The following is a 19,295-nucleotide window of genomic DNA, read 5'->3' on the forward strand; positions in this document are numbered from 1 at the left end:
TTATACATTAACCTAAAGAAACTATCCTAAATTAAAACCCAAAATTACTCAATTGAACAGATGAGAGGCCAATAAAAGGAATGGCACCAATTTGAATCATAGCCTTTTCTTTGAAACCCAATTGCCATTGGTTTCAAGATGAGGCCTTAAGCAAGAAATAATAATTGGAGCCTTGCCTTCCAAAATCGTGCCATTGTGCCAACCCACCATCCATCGTTATATTTTAAAACCTATAGTTTGGGACATAATAAATTAAACTCTGTAATTTTAATAGTAACAAAATTAAGCTCTAAAATTTTTAAAAAATAATAATAATTAAGCCCCAAATATAATGTTATTCTACTTAAATGGGTGAAGATTTAAATTTTCTTTTTTGAACCTTAGGTTTAAATTTTGAAATAATAGGTTTTAATTTGTTACTTTTTAAATGCTTTAGCATCCACAACTGCTCGGATAAAACAACATAAGCCCTAAATTTGGCCAATGAACCCAAAATAATCATCTCATGTATTCATTATGCAAAATAAGATTTTGCTAAAGTGCTTTCAAAATTTAGGAGACACTGTAACTTATGTAAAACAAAAGCTCTCGTTAGTAGGATGGAAGTTGTAAAAAGTGATATTAATTATGATAACTTGTTAGTTGTTGAAGCAAGTGGAAAAGCTGGTGGTCTTTGTATGTTATGGAAGAGTAGTCTTTCGGTAAGGGAAGTGGAATTCAATAAAAATTTAATTGCAGTCATGGTGGTTGATTCTGTATGTGAGTGGCTTATGGTTGGGTTCTATGGCCCTCCCTATTTCTCGAAGAACAAAAAGGCTTAGGAAAATCTCATGGCACTTCTTGAGTCCCATTGTGGTCCGTGGATGTGTATAGGCAATTTCAACTTTGTTATAGATGAAGAGGAAATAGCAGGGGGGAAAAAAGGCTACTCATCAGCTAACAATTACTTGTTTGAGTTGATGTTTGAGTTTGGCACTATTAATCAAGGGTACACAGGAAGTAAATATACCTGGGCCAAAGGAAGATGGGGGAAAGCCTCTATCAAAAGATGGCTAGACAGAGGCATTGCAAATATATCATGGAGGCTAGCTTACCCAAAGGCTTCTATCTCCCATTTAGGTGCTATCAGTTTAGATCACGCACCAATACTCCTTGATACCAACCCACAAACCAATTTTGCCCATCGCCCTTTCAAATTTGAAGCAGCATGGCTCAGAGATAGTCAATGTTTCACAGTCATTGAAACTATGTGGAATGAGTATATGGGAGGATCAGAGTTCATAAAATTATGCAAAAAGCAAGCCTCAACAAGGGATGCTCTCCGAAAGTGGAACAAAGAGGTTTTTGGCAATTGTCAAAATAAGATAAACTCTCGGCTCCAATCTATTAAGGCAGTCCAACAAAAGCCCCCATTTGAACATACTGGAGAACTTGAGGCAGCTCTTCAATCTGAACTCTCAGAATGGCTTTTAAGGAGCGAAACTCTTTGGCACCAAAAATCCAGAGAGCTTTGGCTCAAGCTCGGAGATAAAAAAAACCAGGTTCTTCCATTTATCCACGATAATTAGGCGCAAAAGAAACAATATTGATGCAATCCGCAACGATAATGGAGCCTGGATCACAGAAGCAAACGCCATCAGAAAATTATTCCTGGATAGTTACAAGGAGTTATTCAAGCGAGAGGAAATTAACTTCCCTCCCCATCTCGAACATCTTGTGCTACCGTGCATCACTGAAGATGAAAATTCTAAGCTGTGCAGGATCCCTACTCCAGATGAAATCAAAGCTACCCTGTTCAGTATGTCTGACCTTAAAGCTCCTGCACCTGATGGCTACCCTATTATCTTTTATAAGCAACTTTGGCCCACCATAGGAGATGATGTCATCAAGGCAGTCATGTCATTTTTCACCATTGGGTCTATGCCCAGGGAGGTAAACTGCTCTCTCATTGTGCTCATTCCTAAGATCACTAATCCTTCTACTTCTCATCATTTCAGGCCCATAAGCCTCTGCAATGTAGTGTACAAAATCATCTCTAAGCTCCTTGTTGCAAAGCTCAGACCATATCTCGATAAAATCATCTCCCCTGCACAATCTGCTTTCATTCCTAACAGGTGGATTGCAGAAAATCAAGTCATAGTCCAGGAGATTCTTCACAGTTTCAAGAGCAGCAAAACTAAACCGGGGTTAATGGCAATCAAGCTTGATCTCCAAAAGGCTTATGACAGGGTCAGTTGGGAGTTTATACACGTGGTTCTCCCCCACCTAGGGTTCAGTGAGGTCTTCTCCAACTGGATCCAATACTGCATCTCCTCGGTCAATTTCGAAATCCTAGTAAATGGTGGCAAATCCGAGAGTTTTAAACCAAGTAGGGGCCTTAGACAAGGAGATCCACTCTCCCCCTATCTCTTCATTTTGGGGCAAGAAGTTCTCTCAAGACTCCTAGATCAGGAATTGAGACAGAAGAATATTAATAGCACCAAGACGAGTAGAAGCGGACCAATAGTTACTCATGTGATGTATGCCGATGACATCATCCTGTTCTCGAAAGCCACCAAAAAAGATGCAAGAAATATTTCCCTAATTCTTGAGAAATACTCTCTTTGGTCTGGTCAGCTCATCAATAAATATAAGTCTGGAATTTTGTTCTCCAAGCATACACAAAGAGCCAATCAAAGGTCCATAAAAAAAATCCTCCACATCAAGTCGCTCAAGAATGATGCTAAATACTTAGGAGCGCCACTCCTTTTGTCTAGAGCCCCATCTAAGGACTTTGCCTACCTCCAAACTAAGTTGGAAGCTAAACTTTCAGGCTGGAGAAGCAAGTGTTTGTCATGGGCTGGCAGGAAAACACTAATAAACTCAGTGGCTCAAACCTTACCAAACTATACCATGTCCACATTTAGCATTCCCAACAAAATCTGCAACAACCTTGACTCCTTTACCAGAAGATTCTGGTGGAAACCTAAAAATCAAGATGGAAAATTTCTTGCATGGAGATCATGGGATAAGCTTTGTCTCTCGAGAAAACAAGGAGGTTTTGGCTTCAAAAAAGCTAAAGACATCAATAACGCACTGTTGGCCAAACTACCCTGGATGATTGCAGCTAAAAGGGATAGCCTCTGTATGAGTATCTTATGAGCCAAATATAAAGTCAACAGCAATTGGCTTTACTCAAACCCCCCCAAGCGTGCTTCACCTATATGGAGAGCTATAGAGCAAGCAAAAAAGGTCATTGTAAAAGGAGCATGCTATTCCATTGAGGATGGGTCATCCATAAATGTCTGGAAAGACCCTTGGGTCCCTTGGATACAAAGTTTCATCCCTACTCCCAGAAATGAAGATGATTCACAGGTAAGTCATCTGATTGATTCTGAACTCCATAGTTGGAAATCATGGTTAGTCAGGGAGCTATTTGACAGCCAATCAACACAAGCCATCCTATCATTGCCTCTCCCTTCAAGGCCTAAACCTGATGAACTCATTTGGATCCCCAATTCCAAAGGCCGCTTTTCTGTAAAATCGGCATACTTAGCTACTAATGAATCCAGTCCAGCTCCCCCTGACAATGGCATTAACTGGATAAAATTGTGGAAGCTGAATGCCCCAGAAAGGGTCAAAATGCTGCTTTGGAGAATCGGAGTTAACGCCCTGCCCACTAGAGAAAACTTCATGACCAGAATGCATATCGAGGACCCAAATTGTGTTTTCTGCAAACAGGAGATCGAAAATCTGTGTCATGTATTCTTCAGATGCCCTGCATCCAAAGGTATCTGGTTTTTAGCTTGTTGGGGCCTCAGAACTGAGTGGCTAGTGATATCTCAACCGAAGACATTGTTAAACTTGTGTTGGATCCTCCTAGTGGTTTCGAAGTTGATCAACAACAATGGTAGACCTCTCTGATTATGGCATTAACAATTGAAGAAATCTGGAAATCAAGGAACAATGTGCTTCAGCACAATGCATTATGGGACGTGACCACTTCCATTCAAAACATACATCAAAGGTTCTATGAATTCTCCCTTGTCTCTCCTCACACCAATCCCCCTTTGTCTATGCCACAATTGGTTTTCCAATTCAGCATTTTGGGCACTTCTCAGGCAAGCATGGGCAGGACAAGAATTCAATTTTTCTCTCTCCCCTAACACATTCTACTTTTTCTTGCAATTTCGGCAACACCGGGTGTTGCCAAAATTCAGTCTCTCTCCTCATTTTGCTAAATAACTTTGAATAGTACCTATAACACTAATAAACTCCGTTTTTTGCAATTTTTAGCCAAAATACTCCTGAAACTCATCCTCGTTCGGTTTATGGCTTTGGATTTAACTTGGTAGTTTTGTAAATTTGGTGTATTTTCAGACCATAACCTACCTAGATCATAGCATCTATACGCTCAGTCCACTTTACTTTTTTTACATTTTGTATTATCATTTAATAAAGTGACATTTTAGTTGAATATATGGGAGAATATCAGTGGTGGCTTTAGGATTTTTTTTGTAGAGAGGTCAATAAGAAAATAAATCTTAGATAGAAAATGAATTTTGTGGTTTACGATATTTCTTTATTACAAATTTGTTCATAGTACTAGCAAGAAAATAAAATATAAACTATTAGTTTATTTGACATATAGTTTCATAATACAATGAACATAGTAATTATTAGTGCTAAGATAAAATCTTGGAAATCATCCATAGTTTTCAAATACAATAAAATTATTAATTATTATTGCTAAGTGAACTTTAATTATCATTGCTTAGAATACTTCTATCTATTAGTTTGTTTTAACTCTTTACAATTCTTGTATTTAACAATTCAACTTAACTTTGACAACTATTGTTCTTTGTAACTATATTAAGTGTGTTTGGGTCTTGATTATATGCCAACTTATTACTTCATTTTTTTCCTTATTATTTGCGGGTCTCATATGATTTCCTCTTATTTTGTACTTTAAGCAAAAAGTTAGATAAACTGTTCCCAAATAGGTGTTAAGAAAATTTTTGTTGTGTTAACATTTGCTTTTGTCTTCATTCAATCACTCTTGGCCTGTCTCACGCCCCTAATTCCTACTTAACAAATAACAAATTAAAAGTACTTCAAATTCAGTAACTAATTTTTATTTTCAAGGTTTTAGATTAAATTAGCTTGTTGTTGAACTTTTTTTTTTGGCTTAAAAATGCCAAAATATTAATAAGAGGATTATATTTAAGGTTATTTTAGTTGTGATTAAAAAAAAATTAGGGTCCAAGTGTTACAAGTTTTATTTTAGAGGGTCAAAACAAAACAAATATTTTATATTTTATATATTCTTTCTTGCCAATCGAGGGGTTTTGAACCCCTGGAACATAGCTAGCGCCGCCCATGGGAAACATCAAAACCATTAACTCATGATTATTTCCACTTTCAATTTTTAAATGCTTTGCTGATAACAGCAGAATTTTTAGTGTAAAATTTTCTCCATATACAATTAAATCTTGTATGTTGATCAGATCCCAAGATTTTATAATACTATGTTCAGCGGAAATTTTGTTTAAATCTTGACCTTCTTGATAATGATAGATTTCAAAAAGTCATACCTGCTATTCTGTGTATCTAAAACAAAAAATCATTGAGATGGATGAATACCAAAGTTGGGTAAGCGTAATTAAGCCTATTTAACACAACACCCAACTCAAAGAAAATTTGTAATATTTTGGTCTTGTTGCCTTTGGATTAATTTCTTGGGATGAAAGCTACTCGCCCCACCACAAAAAGGCTCGTGATTTGATCAAGATACCAGATTAATGAACTCTGGTATTTCGTTCATATTCAGAAAGACATATCACGTAAAGTGCATCAATAGTACAAGATTTAAGCAAAAACCGAGTAAAAAGAGAGAGAACCAGACTAGAAGATTGAAGATTCAAAAGCAAAAGATTTACATATTTTCATGAGAAGATTGAAGAGAGCCAGACTAGAAAAGCATTTACATTAAAGAAGACCAAAAAATATAGCAAGATCTTCTCCAAGTTTATACAAATTCACCTAATTAAAGAAACTCTCCTAATTTAAAACCCAGCAGCTAGCACTCATCAGATGAAAGACCAAAAGAATGGCACCATTAGTAGTATTAGACCTTTTTTTTGAAACCCACTTGCCATTAGTTTAAAGATGAGGCCTCAAGCGAGAGAGTGGATATAAAATCTCAACCCCATAAGTGTTAAAGAAGACATAGTAGTGATCGGAGCCTCGCTTCCCAGAAATCGTACCGACCCACCAGCCATCATTATCATAAGCATCAACTGCATCATAAAGAGAAAACCCAGTAGCCGAAACCTTAGGTGGCATGGGCCTGAGCTCGTCGGCGGCGACAATCTCAGTGAGTGGCTGAGATTGGTCTTCTTCAGAGACCAGGTTCTTGTAGCGCACGGCATAGGAGTGGTTGCCTATGTTGGTAATCACAGTGGCTGCGTAGTAAGAACCCACAAAACCAACTTGCTTGCTGCAAACTTCAACTTCATCACCCCTCCTCAAGATCGACGTCATTCTTGTAGCACACGTAATCACCTCCTGAAACAGAGAGAGAGAGAGAGAAGAAATTCAGAATGGTAAAGATGATGTTGGGATAGGACTATAGGAGTAGGACAGAACTATGGTGACGTTTATTTATAGATAGTCCGATTAATGTAGGGCTTTACTTTTACTAATGTAGGACTGGTAGGGTTTATTTATAATAAAAAAAAAATAAAAAAAAAAAGGACTGGTGGGGGTTTATATTTATTCTTAAATTTAAAAAGAAAAATAAATCAAAATTGGAAGGGTATTTCTTTATAATGACAGGGGAGTTGACAACGGCGACCTAGCCATTAAAGTTGAACTCTCTTCGCCAACCCAACGCAGTAATGAAGTGTTAAGAAATTTAAAGGAAGTAATGGAGCTAGAAGCTTCTCACAGCCAAGGAAATTTGTGAGCTATAAGGATAGCCTTGTGGGAGACATTCTTGGAGCTTATGAACATGCCTTCAGATTTGATAAAAATTGTGAGGAAGAATATGAGTCAGACACTGAATTGGAGCCCCTGTTGGAAGGTATGGCTGAAGTGAAACTCTCTAGAGAAACTAAGGATTGCATTAGGGCGCCATGGTCCAAGGCATTGATAGTGAAAGTGTATGGTAGATCAGTTGGTTTTAACTACCTCACTTTCAAAATCATTACGTTATGGAAATCGAAGGCGAAGATAGATTGTGTAAATTTGGGGCGAGATTTTTTTCTAATCAGATTCAGTAATTGTGAGGATTATGACTATGTGCTCCGAGGAGGCCCGTGGTTCATTGGGGGGCATTACCTCGCCATCATGCCATGGGAACCGTACTTCAAAGCCTCTGAAGCCAAGCTATCTTCTGTTGCAGTGTGGGTTAGACCCCCTGAGCTACCAATAGAATTTTATAATGCTTCAGTTCTAAAGAAGATAGGGAGTATGATTGGGCCTGTGCTTCGCATAGACTCCTTTACAGCTTTAGAAACTAGAGATGGATATGCGAGGTTGTGTGTTCAGATTAATCTGGACAAACCTCTTATCACATCTATTCGAATAGGTAGATTGATGCAACGGGTATTGTATGAAGGTGTTTCATCACTTTATTTCAGTTGTGGACGGCTCGGCCATAAGAAGGAAAGTTGATGTTATTAGGTGAAGCAAGCAACCACAGGGAACGAGGAACAAGCAGTGCCAAGGACCAACAAAACTAGAGAAGAGGTTCAGTTCGATGCAAACTACGGCTTGTGGATGGTCGTCACGAGGAAAAAAAATGTGAGTAGGATGGGACGAACTAATGGGCAAACTAAATCAAACCAAACAAGTCATATCAGAACTAAGGGTAATTTGGACTTTTCTCAAGAGCACTATCTAGAGGAAACATGTAAAGATCTTGATAAATCACATCATAGTGATTCGGCAGACTCAATCGCTGAGACCACACATATTGCTGTAGCTCAAAATCCGCAAAAGGACCTAAAGATGGGAACTGATTGTATGGTGGAAGATTGGAAAGAAGCTTCGGGCAGTGGCTCTCAACAGGAGACACAACAGAGTGATGGAAATAAAATAAAAAATTTGCACAAGATTAAAATAAAAGGAAGCAACAGTCTAGGGTTAAAAGCACAAGAAATTTGAAGGGCTCTAGGAATAAAAAATGCCCAGTTTTGGGAGCAAATGTGATCTTTCACAGTCATCAGAAGGTTAAGAAGGTGGTGAACAGGTTGAGAATGGAAGGATTTTGGAATGTTTTAACCCCATTGCCAAGAACCGACTGGGCCATATGGTATAGGAGGAGAGCAGTGGTGATTCCAGACGAGGTCATAGCCCAAATTTGAGCAGCATCAACAGAAACTCCGAGATGGCTCGAGGAAGAATTGGGGCAAGCATGGAAACATCTATTTCCCATAACTTCAACGAGCATCAGAACTGGGGACCTGCCTTTGGACCACAATGCGTGGAATCTCACGCCCAACCCGTGGTGGAAATTCCTCACAGACATTCTGGCGATTTCCTGGGAAGCAGCAGAGGAGTTGAGCAGGCAACAACGGCCATTAGTTGTGCCCCATTGGGACGAATCCAGATGGATAATACAGGAAAGGAAACTAGTGGATTTTCGGGGAATTTCTATGACTCACATGGGGAATCACCCAACATTGAAATTGATCCAAATCATGGCTCTAGTGCAGAGCCAGAATGGACAACCTCCAAAAGCCTTTTGAGGAGGATGGGATGGAGTGTGGTGGAGTCAGCGACAATGAATGCTAACCCACCTGAGATTGAGGTTCCTTTATGCCAATTCGTCAAAATGAATATCTTATTATGAAATTGTAAAGGAGCCTTAAATGCTAATTTCAAAAGAAGAATATTTGAAATGACTATTAATCATCGCCTTCAATTGTGGTTGTTATCGAAACAAGGGTTGCTGGAGACAGAGCAACTAAAATTATCGAAGGATTGCCTTTTGATGGGTACATTACTACGAATACCATCGGTTACACTAGGGGACTGTGGATGCTATGGAAAATGGAGGATGTTGAAGTTTCTCCTTTATCAACCACTGAACAGGAGATTCATGTTTTCTATTAAGGTGCACATTTCTAACCTAACTTGGCTTATTTCTGCAATTTATGCTAGTCCTAGGTTATCTGAAAGACAAATTTTGTGGATTAATCTAAAAATTGTGGCCCATCTCCATAATCTACCTTGGCTTATGTTGGGGGACTTTAATGAAGTTCTGTGTTGGGAAGATAAGTTTAGGGGAAACCAAGTGAATAGAGCTCTTGAGTTTAAAGATTATTTAGATGAATGTAATATGCTAGATTTGGGCTTTGTGGGCCCTAAATACACTTGAACGAATCGTAGACCCATCACAAGCCTTATTTTGGAAAGAATTGATAGGTGTTTTGCGAACCCGGGGTGGAGACTCCTTTATTTAGAAGCTATAGTAACTCACTTGCCTAGAACTTTTTCAAACCACTGCCCGGTGCTTGTAGAATTATGTAAACTTAGTACCAATCATTTTAATAAACCGTTTCACTTCCAAACGATGTGGCTACTCCACCCGAATTTTCATAGAGTAGTGCAGCAAGCTTGGTCTGAGGATAGAGCATTACAAACAGCTATGTCGGATATTGTAGATAGAGTCAAAAAATGGAATGTGGAAGTTTTTGGCAATCTTTTTGCAAAGAAGATAAGGATGCTAGCTAGACTGAATGGCACACAGAAAGCCATTACAGAGAACCTTAATGATTTTTTCTTAAATTTGGAAAATCATCTTTTGTCAAAATATTCCCTTATTCTTATGCAAGAGGAAGAATATTGGGCTCTCAAGTCCAGACTTAATGCAGCCACTTTTGGAGACCGCAACATGTCCTTTTTTCAGGTCTCCACTGTGGTGAGGCGACATAGAAACAAAATAAGGTGTATCAAGGATGCAGTAGGGAATTGGTTAATTGAGGGAAATGAGATAAAGGAATATAAAAGGAGTGGTTTTAAAAACTTGTACACCACGGAGTTGAGGTGGTCTACTAGATCCTCAGATGTTTCTAATTTCTCCTGTTGCTACTTAACAGAAGAGGATAGAGCTAGGATTGATTGTGATGTTACTATGGAGGAAATTAGAGCATGTCTTTGGGCAATCAAGCTGTTCAAAGCCCTAGGACCTGATGGTCTACATATGGGATTTTACCAACATTTTTGGATGGAGGTAAAAAATTCTGTTTGTGAGGAGATTAAGGAAATTTTTGCACATGGTGTTGTGCCGAGTTATCTAAATGAGACACTAATATCCTTGATTCCAAAATGCCAAAATCCTGAATCATTAAGCAACTTTAGGCCCATAAGCTTATGAAACTCTATTTATAAAGTAACTTCGAAGATCATAGTGGCCCGAATCAGACCTCATCTCAGAAACTTGATCTCTGTGCAAACTGCATTTGTGCCTAGCTGGAGAGCAACTGATAATGTTCTCATCAGCCAAGAACTCTTCCATACCTTGGAAAAAAAAAAAGGGGAAGAGAGTAGGCTTCATGGATATTAAGCTAGATTTAGAAAAAGCCTATGATAGGCTAGAATGGAGCTTTGCACATAGAGTTTTACAAGCCTTTCATCTCCCCCCAAAACTCACTAAGATTATAATGAGTTGTATTGCGACCACAAGCACATCCACTTTGGTAAATGGGGGTGTCCTACAGTCCTTTGAGTCTGTTGGTGCAAACACAATGATAATGGAAATAACACAAAGAGAAACTGAATAATACTTCTGAATTTTTATTAGTTTAAAGAAAGAGATTACACAACACTATTTGGACTAAGGCGCGGCACTCGCTCTCTTTAAGGAAATTCAAGCTCTTGGTTGGCTAAACTTTGTAATCGGTGCAGACCGTCTCTAACTTGTCTCCCCCAGGATACAACAGCCCAACAAGTGTCGTATGGCTAGAACAACCTCTGCACAAAGTGTTCAAGCCCAAAGCTCCACCAGAAAGAACACCCTTCCTTGCCAAGAATCTCTCTATTTTTTTAGTGTATATTGCAGTCACTTGGATTGTGTTTGAATGGGTCTATTTATAGGCTCAATGGGCCTCACGAAATTACTACCTAAATTAATCTGATTAATTAGGTCCATTATTCTGATATAGTGGGTGTTACAAGATTAATTGTTGGATATTATTCTGATGGGCTGGAGTTACACAGTTAATGGTGAGATAAGGAGTTTTCTGAATAATGAAAAGGCCCAAACGGATAGTCCATTAAGTGGGTTAATGGCTCATTATTTTCCATAATAAAAATGGAATATTAATTCGGGCCATTTACTCACCAACGGATATGGTAATTACTCTGAATGGGCTGTCAAGTAGGAGGATCCAAGTTGCTGGTTCATTTCCAAATTTGACACCTCCACCCTTCACCTCCCCCTTGCGCACGTATCTAGCCCAATATTTGAGACAATTTATGTTAGCCCATTAATCACCACAATTAAAAAGAACAAAATAATCTCTCTCCTTTTCAATGTGGGATTAAACATTTTCACTAACTCCTCATCTTCCACATTCACTCCCATATCTTTACATTTATGTTATAAAATTTATTCATTTTATTATTTAATATTAAAATGTTCCAACAATCCCCCACTCATTTTAATATTAAATTTTTAGTTAAAGAGAGATTACCATGCAAAGATGGGTCACTATGCATCATGAAGGTGTGCTCTGCATTAAACCTTCACTTAGTAAAACAGCAATCTTAACTCTAGAGTCGTAGTGGTCTCCGACTTGAACTAGGACTGCTTTAGGGAAATTAAGCGTCACTGCTTACACATAACAACCCAGGTGTTGACATGAGCTTTTATAGCTAACACTTTACGGCCCCACCCCCACATAATAACCCAGGTGCTGATCCCGGTTTCATGAGTGTATTTGAGATTAAGTTCAAATCTCATAGGGAGCGGCCCCACCCCCACACTCACATAGGTGAAATTTTGTCAAGGGTGCTATTGTAATTCTGACACCCCACTCATACGAGCTACAAATTTCATTAAGAGTTTCTTACTCAATCTCTCCACATTACAGGATAAATGCACTTACATCATAGGGATGAACAATTAAAAAATTATTTACAAAATAAATAATTAAAAAAAATTGTGCATTTCTTACGACCATCGTATGATTCGTTTTTCCCATTGAACCCAATTCTCAGGATCTCTAGTCTTTGGGTTGGGTATTCTCATACATGGCTCATGATTTTATGGACTTTAGTCCCATCCCCCTCGATGTATTCCAGACTCTCTCTTTTGCCAAGGCCTTGGTAAATGGATCTGCAAGATTATCATTAGATTTAATATAATCCACAGTTATGATGCCACTACTCAAATAAGATCGCACAGTACTGTGCTTTCTTCTTATAGGTCTGGATTTACCATTGTAATAACGGTTTTTAACTCTACCAATTGCAGCATTGCTATCACAATGAATTAATATAGGTGGAATTGGCTTTTCCCAAAGTGGAATTTCATATAACAAATCTCTAAGCGAATTTGCCTCTTCACTAGCTGAAGCTAATGCTATTAATTCAGCTTCCATTGTTGAATTAGTAATTATTGTTTGCTTTTTAGATTTCCAACAAATGGCACCACTACCTAAGGTAAAAATATAACCAGTGGTAGAGAGAGAATCACCTGACAAAGTATTCCAATCGGCATCACTAAAACCTTCAATCACAGCAGGGTATTTTTTATAAAACAAGCCATAGTTTTTGGTACCAATTAAATATCTCATGACTTGCTCAATAGCTAGCCAATGATCTTTACTAGGCTTGCTAGTAAACCTGCTTAGCACTCCTACTGCATATGCAATGTCAGGTCTAGTACAATCAGTAGCATAACGCAAACTACCAATGATGCTAGCTTAATCCTTTTGATTAAAAATCTCATCATCATTATTCACAGGAAATAAATGAACACTAGAATCAAAAGGAGTAGCTACACTTTTGTGATCATGAAAATTATATTTTCTCAATATTTTATCAACATAATGTGATTGATCAAGATATATTCCATCACATGCTTTTGTAATTTTCATGCCCAAAATAAAATTAGCCTCACCAAGATCTTTCATATCGAAATGGCTTTTAAGCATATTTTTTGTCTCATTTATAACATGCATATTTGAGCCAAAAATCAACATATCATCCACATAAAGGCTAATAATAACATGTAAATTATTCCATGATTTAGAATAAATACATTTATCACATTCATTTGATTTATAACCATTCTCAATTATGCAAGAATCAAACTTTTCATGCCACTGCTTAGGTGCTTGTTTTAAGCCATATAGAGATTTAGTTAGCTTACATACCTTGCTTTCTTGTCCAGGCTCTACAAAGCCTTCGGGTTGATCCATATAAATCTCTTCCTCTAGGTCCCCATTTAGAAAAGCAGTTTTTACATCCATTTGATGAATTTTCAAATAAAAAATTGCAGCAATAGCAATTAACAATCTAATAGATGTAATTCTTGTTACCGGAGAAAAAGTATCAAAGAAATCAAGATCAACTTTTTGTTTAAAGCCTTTTGCAACAAGTCTAGCTTTAAACTTATCTATTGATCCATCCGGTTTCAACTTTTTTCTAAGGACCCATTTACAACCTATGGTCTTACAACCCAATTGAAGATCTACTAATTTCCAAGTTTTATTAGAAATTAGAGATTCCATCTCATCATTTACAGCCTCTTTCCAAAATATTGCATCAGGTGATGTTAAGGCCTCTTTTAAATTTTGGGAATTTTCCTCAATGTTAAAAACATAATAATCAGGACCAAAATCCTTTTCAACTCTAGCTCTTTTACTCCTTCTAGGTTCCATTTCAAAATTTTCTTGATTTTGTAAATGTGAAGTAGAAGAACTAGGTTGTGACAAAATATTTTCTTTACCCCCACTATTTTTCAATTTAAAAGGAAATTTTTCTTCATGAAAAATTGCATCACCAGATTCAAAAATTATTTTGTTTTCAAGATCAAAAAATCTATAGGCTACACTATTAAATGCATAACCAAGAAAAGTACAGGTAGTAGCTCTTATACCTAATTTAGGTATTTTAGGGTCAGTAAGCCTTACATAAGCAAGACAACCTCATACTCTCAAATATCCTAAATTTGGCTTATGCCCTTTCCACATCTCAAAAGGTGTGGTGTGTGACTTTTTATGTAGCACCCTATTTAAAACATGACATGCAGTTAAAATAGCTTCACCCAAAAAATGTAAAGGTGCACCAGATTCAATTAACATGGCATTTGTTAACTCAATTAAAGTTCTATTTTTTCTTTCAGCCACACCATTAGAAGTAGGTGAATATGGTGCAGTAGTTTCATGGATAATTCCCAAAGATTGAACAAATGAGTTGAATGCACTTGATTCATATTCACAGCCTCTATCACTTCTTATTCTTTTTATTTTTCTACCGAAATGATTTTCAACTTCCTTTAAAAAATCTTGAAATTTTTCAAAAGCATCACTTTTATTTTTCAACAAATAAATAGTTGTATATTTTGAGAAATCATCAATAAATGTGATAATATATCTATTTCCTCCACGAGTTAAAATTCCCTCAAATTCACATAAATCGGAGTGAATTAACTCAAGCAATTCGGTATTCCTTACAACACTTTTATGAGGCCTTTTTGTAATCTTAGCTTGACTACAAGTTTCACATTTTTCAAAATCTTTTGACAGTCTTGGAATTAATCCTAAACTACTCATGATTCCCACATATCTACTATTTATATGACACAAATGAGCATGCCAAAAATTAATAGAAGAAAGCATATAAACTGAACTGGTAGATGCTTTATTATTCTCAATATTCAATTTAAACATTCTATCACAAGCATAACCCTTGCCCACAAATAATCCCTTTTTAGTGATTACATAATTATCAGATTCCATAGTTTGCTTGAAGCCAGCCTTGTTAAGCAAAAAACTTGACATCAAATTCTTCCTCATGGACGGAGTGTAAAGTACATCTTTCAATGTTAGCACACGTCCAGAAGTGAATTTCAATTCAACCTCACCACTCTCAAGAACCTTGGTTTTGCTAGAGTCACCAAGCATAACAGTTTTTTCTTCTTCAAAAGGAGTGTACAATTTGAACCAATTTTTGTCATAGTAGACGTGCCTATTAGCACCAAAATCTGCCCACCACCCTTCAACATATTGCACCATATTGATGTCTGTAATCATAGCCACTAAAGGCTCTTTGGTTACGTTAGCCTGCGAGACAGATTCACGTTTCCGAAATTTGCAAAATCGAGCAATATGCCCACTCTTGCCACAGACAAAACAGGATCTATTAAATTGATCTTGTGAAGGGGGTCCTTGATTCTTATTGTAATTTTTATTCGGGTTTCCCCTTCCTTGAGGTGATCTATTATTGTTTTTAAAGGCTTTCTTTTTTGGCTTCAATTGACCATTTCTAGGAAAATAATTTTTGGGCATATTATTATTGGATGAAATAAGGTTTACCTTTGTGGTGGAATTACCATTGCTCTCTTGTGTCATGAGTGCATCTTGTCCTCTAGCCTCCTCCTCCACACGGATGCGTGTGATCAAGGTCTCTAAGGATGTCTCCTTTTGTTTGTGCCGCAAAGTCTTTTGGAACTCCCTCCAAGATTGTGGTAGTTTGTCAATTATGCTGGCTACCACCAAATTATCTCCGATCTTTATGCCTTCGGATCTCAATTCTGCTACAATCATTTGGAAGTCTTGTGCTTGATCCACCACCGATTTTCCATCCACCATTTGGTAACGGAAAAATCTACTAGCAGCATACTTCTTTGCACCTGCCTCCTCGGTATCATACTTGCTTTGTAAAGCTTTCCAAATTTTTTTAGCAGACTTGTAAGTTGTATCATAATAATCATAGAAATGATCGGCAAGACAATTCAATAGATAGGAGCGACAATTATATTCATCTTTTGTATACTTATCTATTTTTTCATGATGAAGAATATATTCTTCGTCACTCATCTCATCGGTAGGAACCTTTGACGGATTCTTTTCAGTGAGGATGTAGGCAACTTTGAGAAGGCTCAAGTAGAAGAGGACCTTTCCTTTCCACCTCTTGAAGTGGGCTCCCTTAAAGCGAAAGGGCTTGTTGAGATCTCCAACAAGCTCATTTGGTTTCTCTTGTGTAGACTCCATGTGTTGAATCTCCTTAAAATTGTTGATGCAAACACAACGATAATGGAAATAACACGAAGAGAAACTTAATAATACTTCTGAATTTTTATTAGTTTAAAGAAAGAGATTACACAACACTATTTGGACTCAAGCGCGGCACTCGCTCTCTTTAAGGAAATTCAAGCCCTTGGTTGGCTAAACTTTGTAACCGGTGCAGACCGTCTCTAACTTGTCTCCCCCAGGATACAACAGCCCAACAAGTGTCGTATGGCTAGAACAACCTCTGCACAAAGTGTTCAAGCCCAAAGCTCCACCAGAAAGAACACCCTTCCTTGCCAAGAATCTCTCTATTTTTTTAGTGTATATTGCAGTCACTTGGATTGTATCTGAATGGGTCTATTTATAGGCTCAATGAGCCTCACGAAATTACTACCTAAATTAATTTGATTAATTAGGTCCATTATTCTGATATAGTGGGTGTTACAAGATTAATTGTTGGATATTATTCTGATGGGCTGGAGTTACACAATTAATGGTGAGATAAGGAGTTTTCTGAATAATGAAAAGGCCCAAACGGATAGTCCATTAAGTGGGTTAATGGCTCATTATTTTCCATAATAAAAATGGAATATTAATTCGGGCCATTTACTCACCAACGGATATGGTAATTACTCTGAATGGGCTGTCAAGTAGGAGGATCCAAGGTGCTGATTCATTTCTAAATTTGACACCTCCACCCTTCACCTCCCCCTTGCGCACGTATCTGGCCCAATATTTGAGACAATTCATGTTAGCCCATTAATCACCACAATTAAAAAGAACAAAATAATCTCTCTCATTTTCAATGTGGGATTAAACATTTTCACTAACTCCTCATCTTCCACATTCACTCCCACATTTTTACATTTATGTTATAAAATTTATTCATTTTAATTATTTAATATTAAAATGTTCCAACAGAGTCATCAAGGGGCATCAGACAGAAAGACCCCTTATCCTCGTACATTTTTATATTATGCATGAAGTATTTGGGCTACCTTATTAAGCAAAAGTGTGTAGATGGAGCTTGGACCCCTTTGAAGGCCTCTAAGGAAAATTTAGGCTTTTCCCACCTTCTTTTTGCAGACAATATCATATTGTTTGGCAAGGTTGACCCCGCTGCAAGTGAAGCGATATTGGAAGTGCTTGGGAAATTTTGTGCAGAATCAGGCCTAAAAATTAGCTTGGAAAAGTCTCATATATACTTTTCTCCAAATGTCAATGATAGTTTAAAGGAGGAAGTTTGTGATAAATTGGGCATTCAGGAAATGCATGATATTGGAAAGTACCTTGGATTTCCATTCAGGCACAGAGGGGCTCCTAGAAATCCATATATGTTCATAGTGGAGAAGGTCACGAGCAAACTAGCTGGGTGGAAGGCAAAGTATTTATCCTTTGCTAAAAGAGTGGTTTTAATCAAGTCTGTGATGTCCGTCATCCCAACTTATGTGATGCAAGGGGTGGCTCTACCAGTCCATGTTTGTGAAAAATTGGATAAAATTAACCAGGATCTTTTTATGGGGCTCCACAAGTGAGAAAAAGAGGATGCACATGGTAGGGTGGAGTAAAATTATAAAGTCTAAGGAAGAAGGGGGCTTAGGAATACAAGCGGCTAGGGCGAAAAATATAGCGCTACTCTCTAAATTAAATTGGAGGATGTACCATGAACAAGATGCTTTGTGGACTAAGATATTACTTAAAAAGTATTGTTCCTCTTCGAGAACAAGGTCGAGGGATCCGGAAAAACTCCTTTCTTCTCCTAATTGGAAAGCCATCAACCTAGGTTTTCCTATCTTCAAGAAAGGAATTTGTTGGGGAATTGGAAATGGCCACGGGGTTAGAGTTTTGTTGGACAATTGGATCAATGGCGAGTCTCTTCGAGGCATGATTGAGGGACCTTTAAGGCAAAAGGATTTTGAGCTAATAGTGGCTGCCTCGTGCCGTGACCATGAATAGAGATGGGAACTCCTTTCGCTTGAACTACCAGACTCAATCAAGAATAAAGTTAAAGCTATCCCACTTCAATTCTTTGGAAGAATTATTCCAAAGATGGTGAGTTCTCCACTAATTCAGCCTACCAATTAAGCCAACTAGCCTGAAACAATAGAAAACCATTTTCAAGAGCAATGGATTTGGAAACTGGACACTTTACCAAAGATAATAAGTTTTCTCTGGCTATGTGTACATGGTAGCATACCTGTGAAGAGTGTGCTAGCGGATAGGGGTATTAACTGTGATAAGGCTTGTCCTATGTGTAAATTGCATGAGGAAACTATTGTACACTTGATTCGGGATTGCGAGGTTGCGCGTGATTTGTGGTGTAAGTTGGGAGTACCTCTTCCTCACATAAACTCCTTTAATGATAATTTTGTAAATTGGCTTAGAATAAATAGTTTGAGAACTGCTACGCACAACACGCATATTCCTTGGTGCATGGTGTTTCTAAATGCGGTGTGGTGTTTGTGGAAATACATGAATAATGTGGTGCTTGAAAATAGTGTTCCAAATTCTAAGCTAGATAAATTCTGGCTTGGTCAAGCTAGGGAATTTCATTTCTATGTGAGCAAGATCAACCAAGTCTCCTCCAAAATTTCCATCCCAGTCAGATGGAATAAGCCATCAGTTGGAGGGCATAAATTAAATACTAATGGTGCTTCTATTGGAAATCCAAGCAAGGCAGGTGGTGGAGGAGTAATCAAAGGCTGTTGTGGAGTTTGGGTTAAGGGGTACTCGAGAGCAATTGGATATACCACTAGTGTGTTGGCTAAATGGTGGGCATTGCGGGATGGTCTGATCTTGGCCATTCAATTGGGCATTAATTAGCTAAAGGTGGAACTCGATGCTAAGGTGATTGTGGAGATGCTCAATGGTGCCGAATGTCCTAACCGAATTTACTCTCCTTTGTTGAATGATTGCAGGTCCCTCATAGCCAGACTAGTGCAGGTCTAGGTGGGGCATGTGTTTAGAGAGGCGAATCAATGCACTGATTTTTTTGGGCTAAAGGGGTTGTTCCATGACGGAAAATTTTGTTGTTTTTTATTCCCCCCCCCCCCCCTGCTGATCTAAAGG

General features: G+C 37.9%; 3 protein-coding genes across 3 annotated transcripts; 2 read left to right on the top strand and 1 right to left on the bottom strand.

The window, feature by feature from the left end:
- The first annotated feature begins 830 nt into the window (after nucleotides 1-830).
- LOC142639938 (uncharacterized) lies at nucleotides 831-3,903 on the top strand. The gene is made up of 3 exons (XM_075814063.1): nucleotides 831-1,489; nucleotides 1,569-2,519; nucleotides 3,162-3,903. Exons 1-3 carry the CDS (start codon nucleotides 831-833, stop codon nucleotides 3,901-3,903), a joined length of 2,352 nt encoding a protein of 783 aa, XP_075670178.1.
- Nucleotides 3,904-6,141: 2,238 nt separating this feature from the next.
- LOC142639939 (protein AGENET DOMAIN (AGD)-CONTAINING P1-like) lies at nucleotides 6,142-6,522 on the bottom strand. Its single transcript, XM_075814064.1, has one exon. The coding sequence runs from the start codon at nucleotides 6,520-6,522 to the stop codon at nucleotides 6,142-6,144; it is 381 nt and encodes a 126-aa protein (XP_075670179.1).
- Nucleotides 6,523-17,206: 10,684 nt separating this feature from the next.
- Nucleotides 17,207-19,049, top strand: LOC142639940 (uncharacterized). The gene is made up of 2 exons (XM_075814065.1): nucleotides 17,207-17,757; nucleotides 18,419-19,049. The coding sequence occupies exons 1-2, from the start codon at nucleotides 17,207-17,209 to the stop codon at nucleotides 19,047-19,049; spliced, it is 1,182 nt and encodes a 393-aa protein (XP_075670180.1).
- The last annotated feature ends 246 nt before the right edge of the window (nucleotides 19,050-19,295 follow it).

This window comes from Castanea sativa, chromosome 6 (assembly GCF_040712315.1).
Source record: "Castanea sativa cultivar Marrone di Chiusa Pesio chromosome 6, ASM4071231v1".
NCBI lineage: Eukaryota > Viridiplantae > Streptophyta > Magnoliopsida > Fagales > Fagaceae > Castanea > Castanea sativa.

Coding starts and splice junctions, on each gene's coding strand:
- LOC142639938 (XM_075814063.1), top strand. CDS start 831: ATGGCACTTCTTGAGTCCCATTGTGGTCCGTGGATGTGTATAGGCAAT. Junction 1,490..1,568: donor TTAAGGAGCGAAACTCTTTG/GCACCAAAAATC, acceptor CACGATAATTAG/GCGCAAAAGAAACAATATTG. Junction 2,520..3,161: donor CCAATAGTTACTCATGTGAT/GTATGCCGATGA, acceptor TAAAGTCAACAG/CAATTGGCTTTACTCAAACC.
- LOC142639939 (XM_075814064.1), bottom strand. CDS start 6,522: ATGACGTCGATCTTGAGGAGGGGTGATGAAGTTGAAGTTTGCAGCAAG.
- LOC142639940 (XM_075814065.1), top strand. CDS start 17,207: ATGAAGTATTTGGGCTACCTTATTAAGCAAAAGTGTGTAGATGGAGCT. Junction 17,758..18,418: donor CTTTTTATGGGGCTCCACAA/GTGAGAAAAAGA, acceptor TGTACATGGTAG/CATACCTGTGAAGAGTGTGC.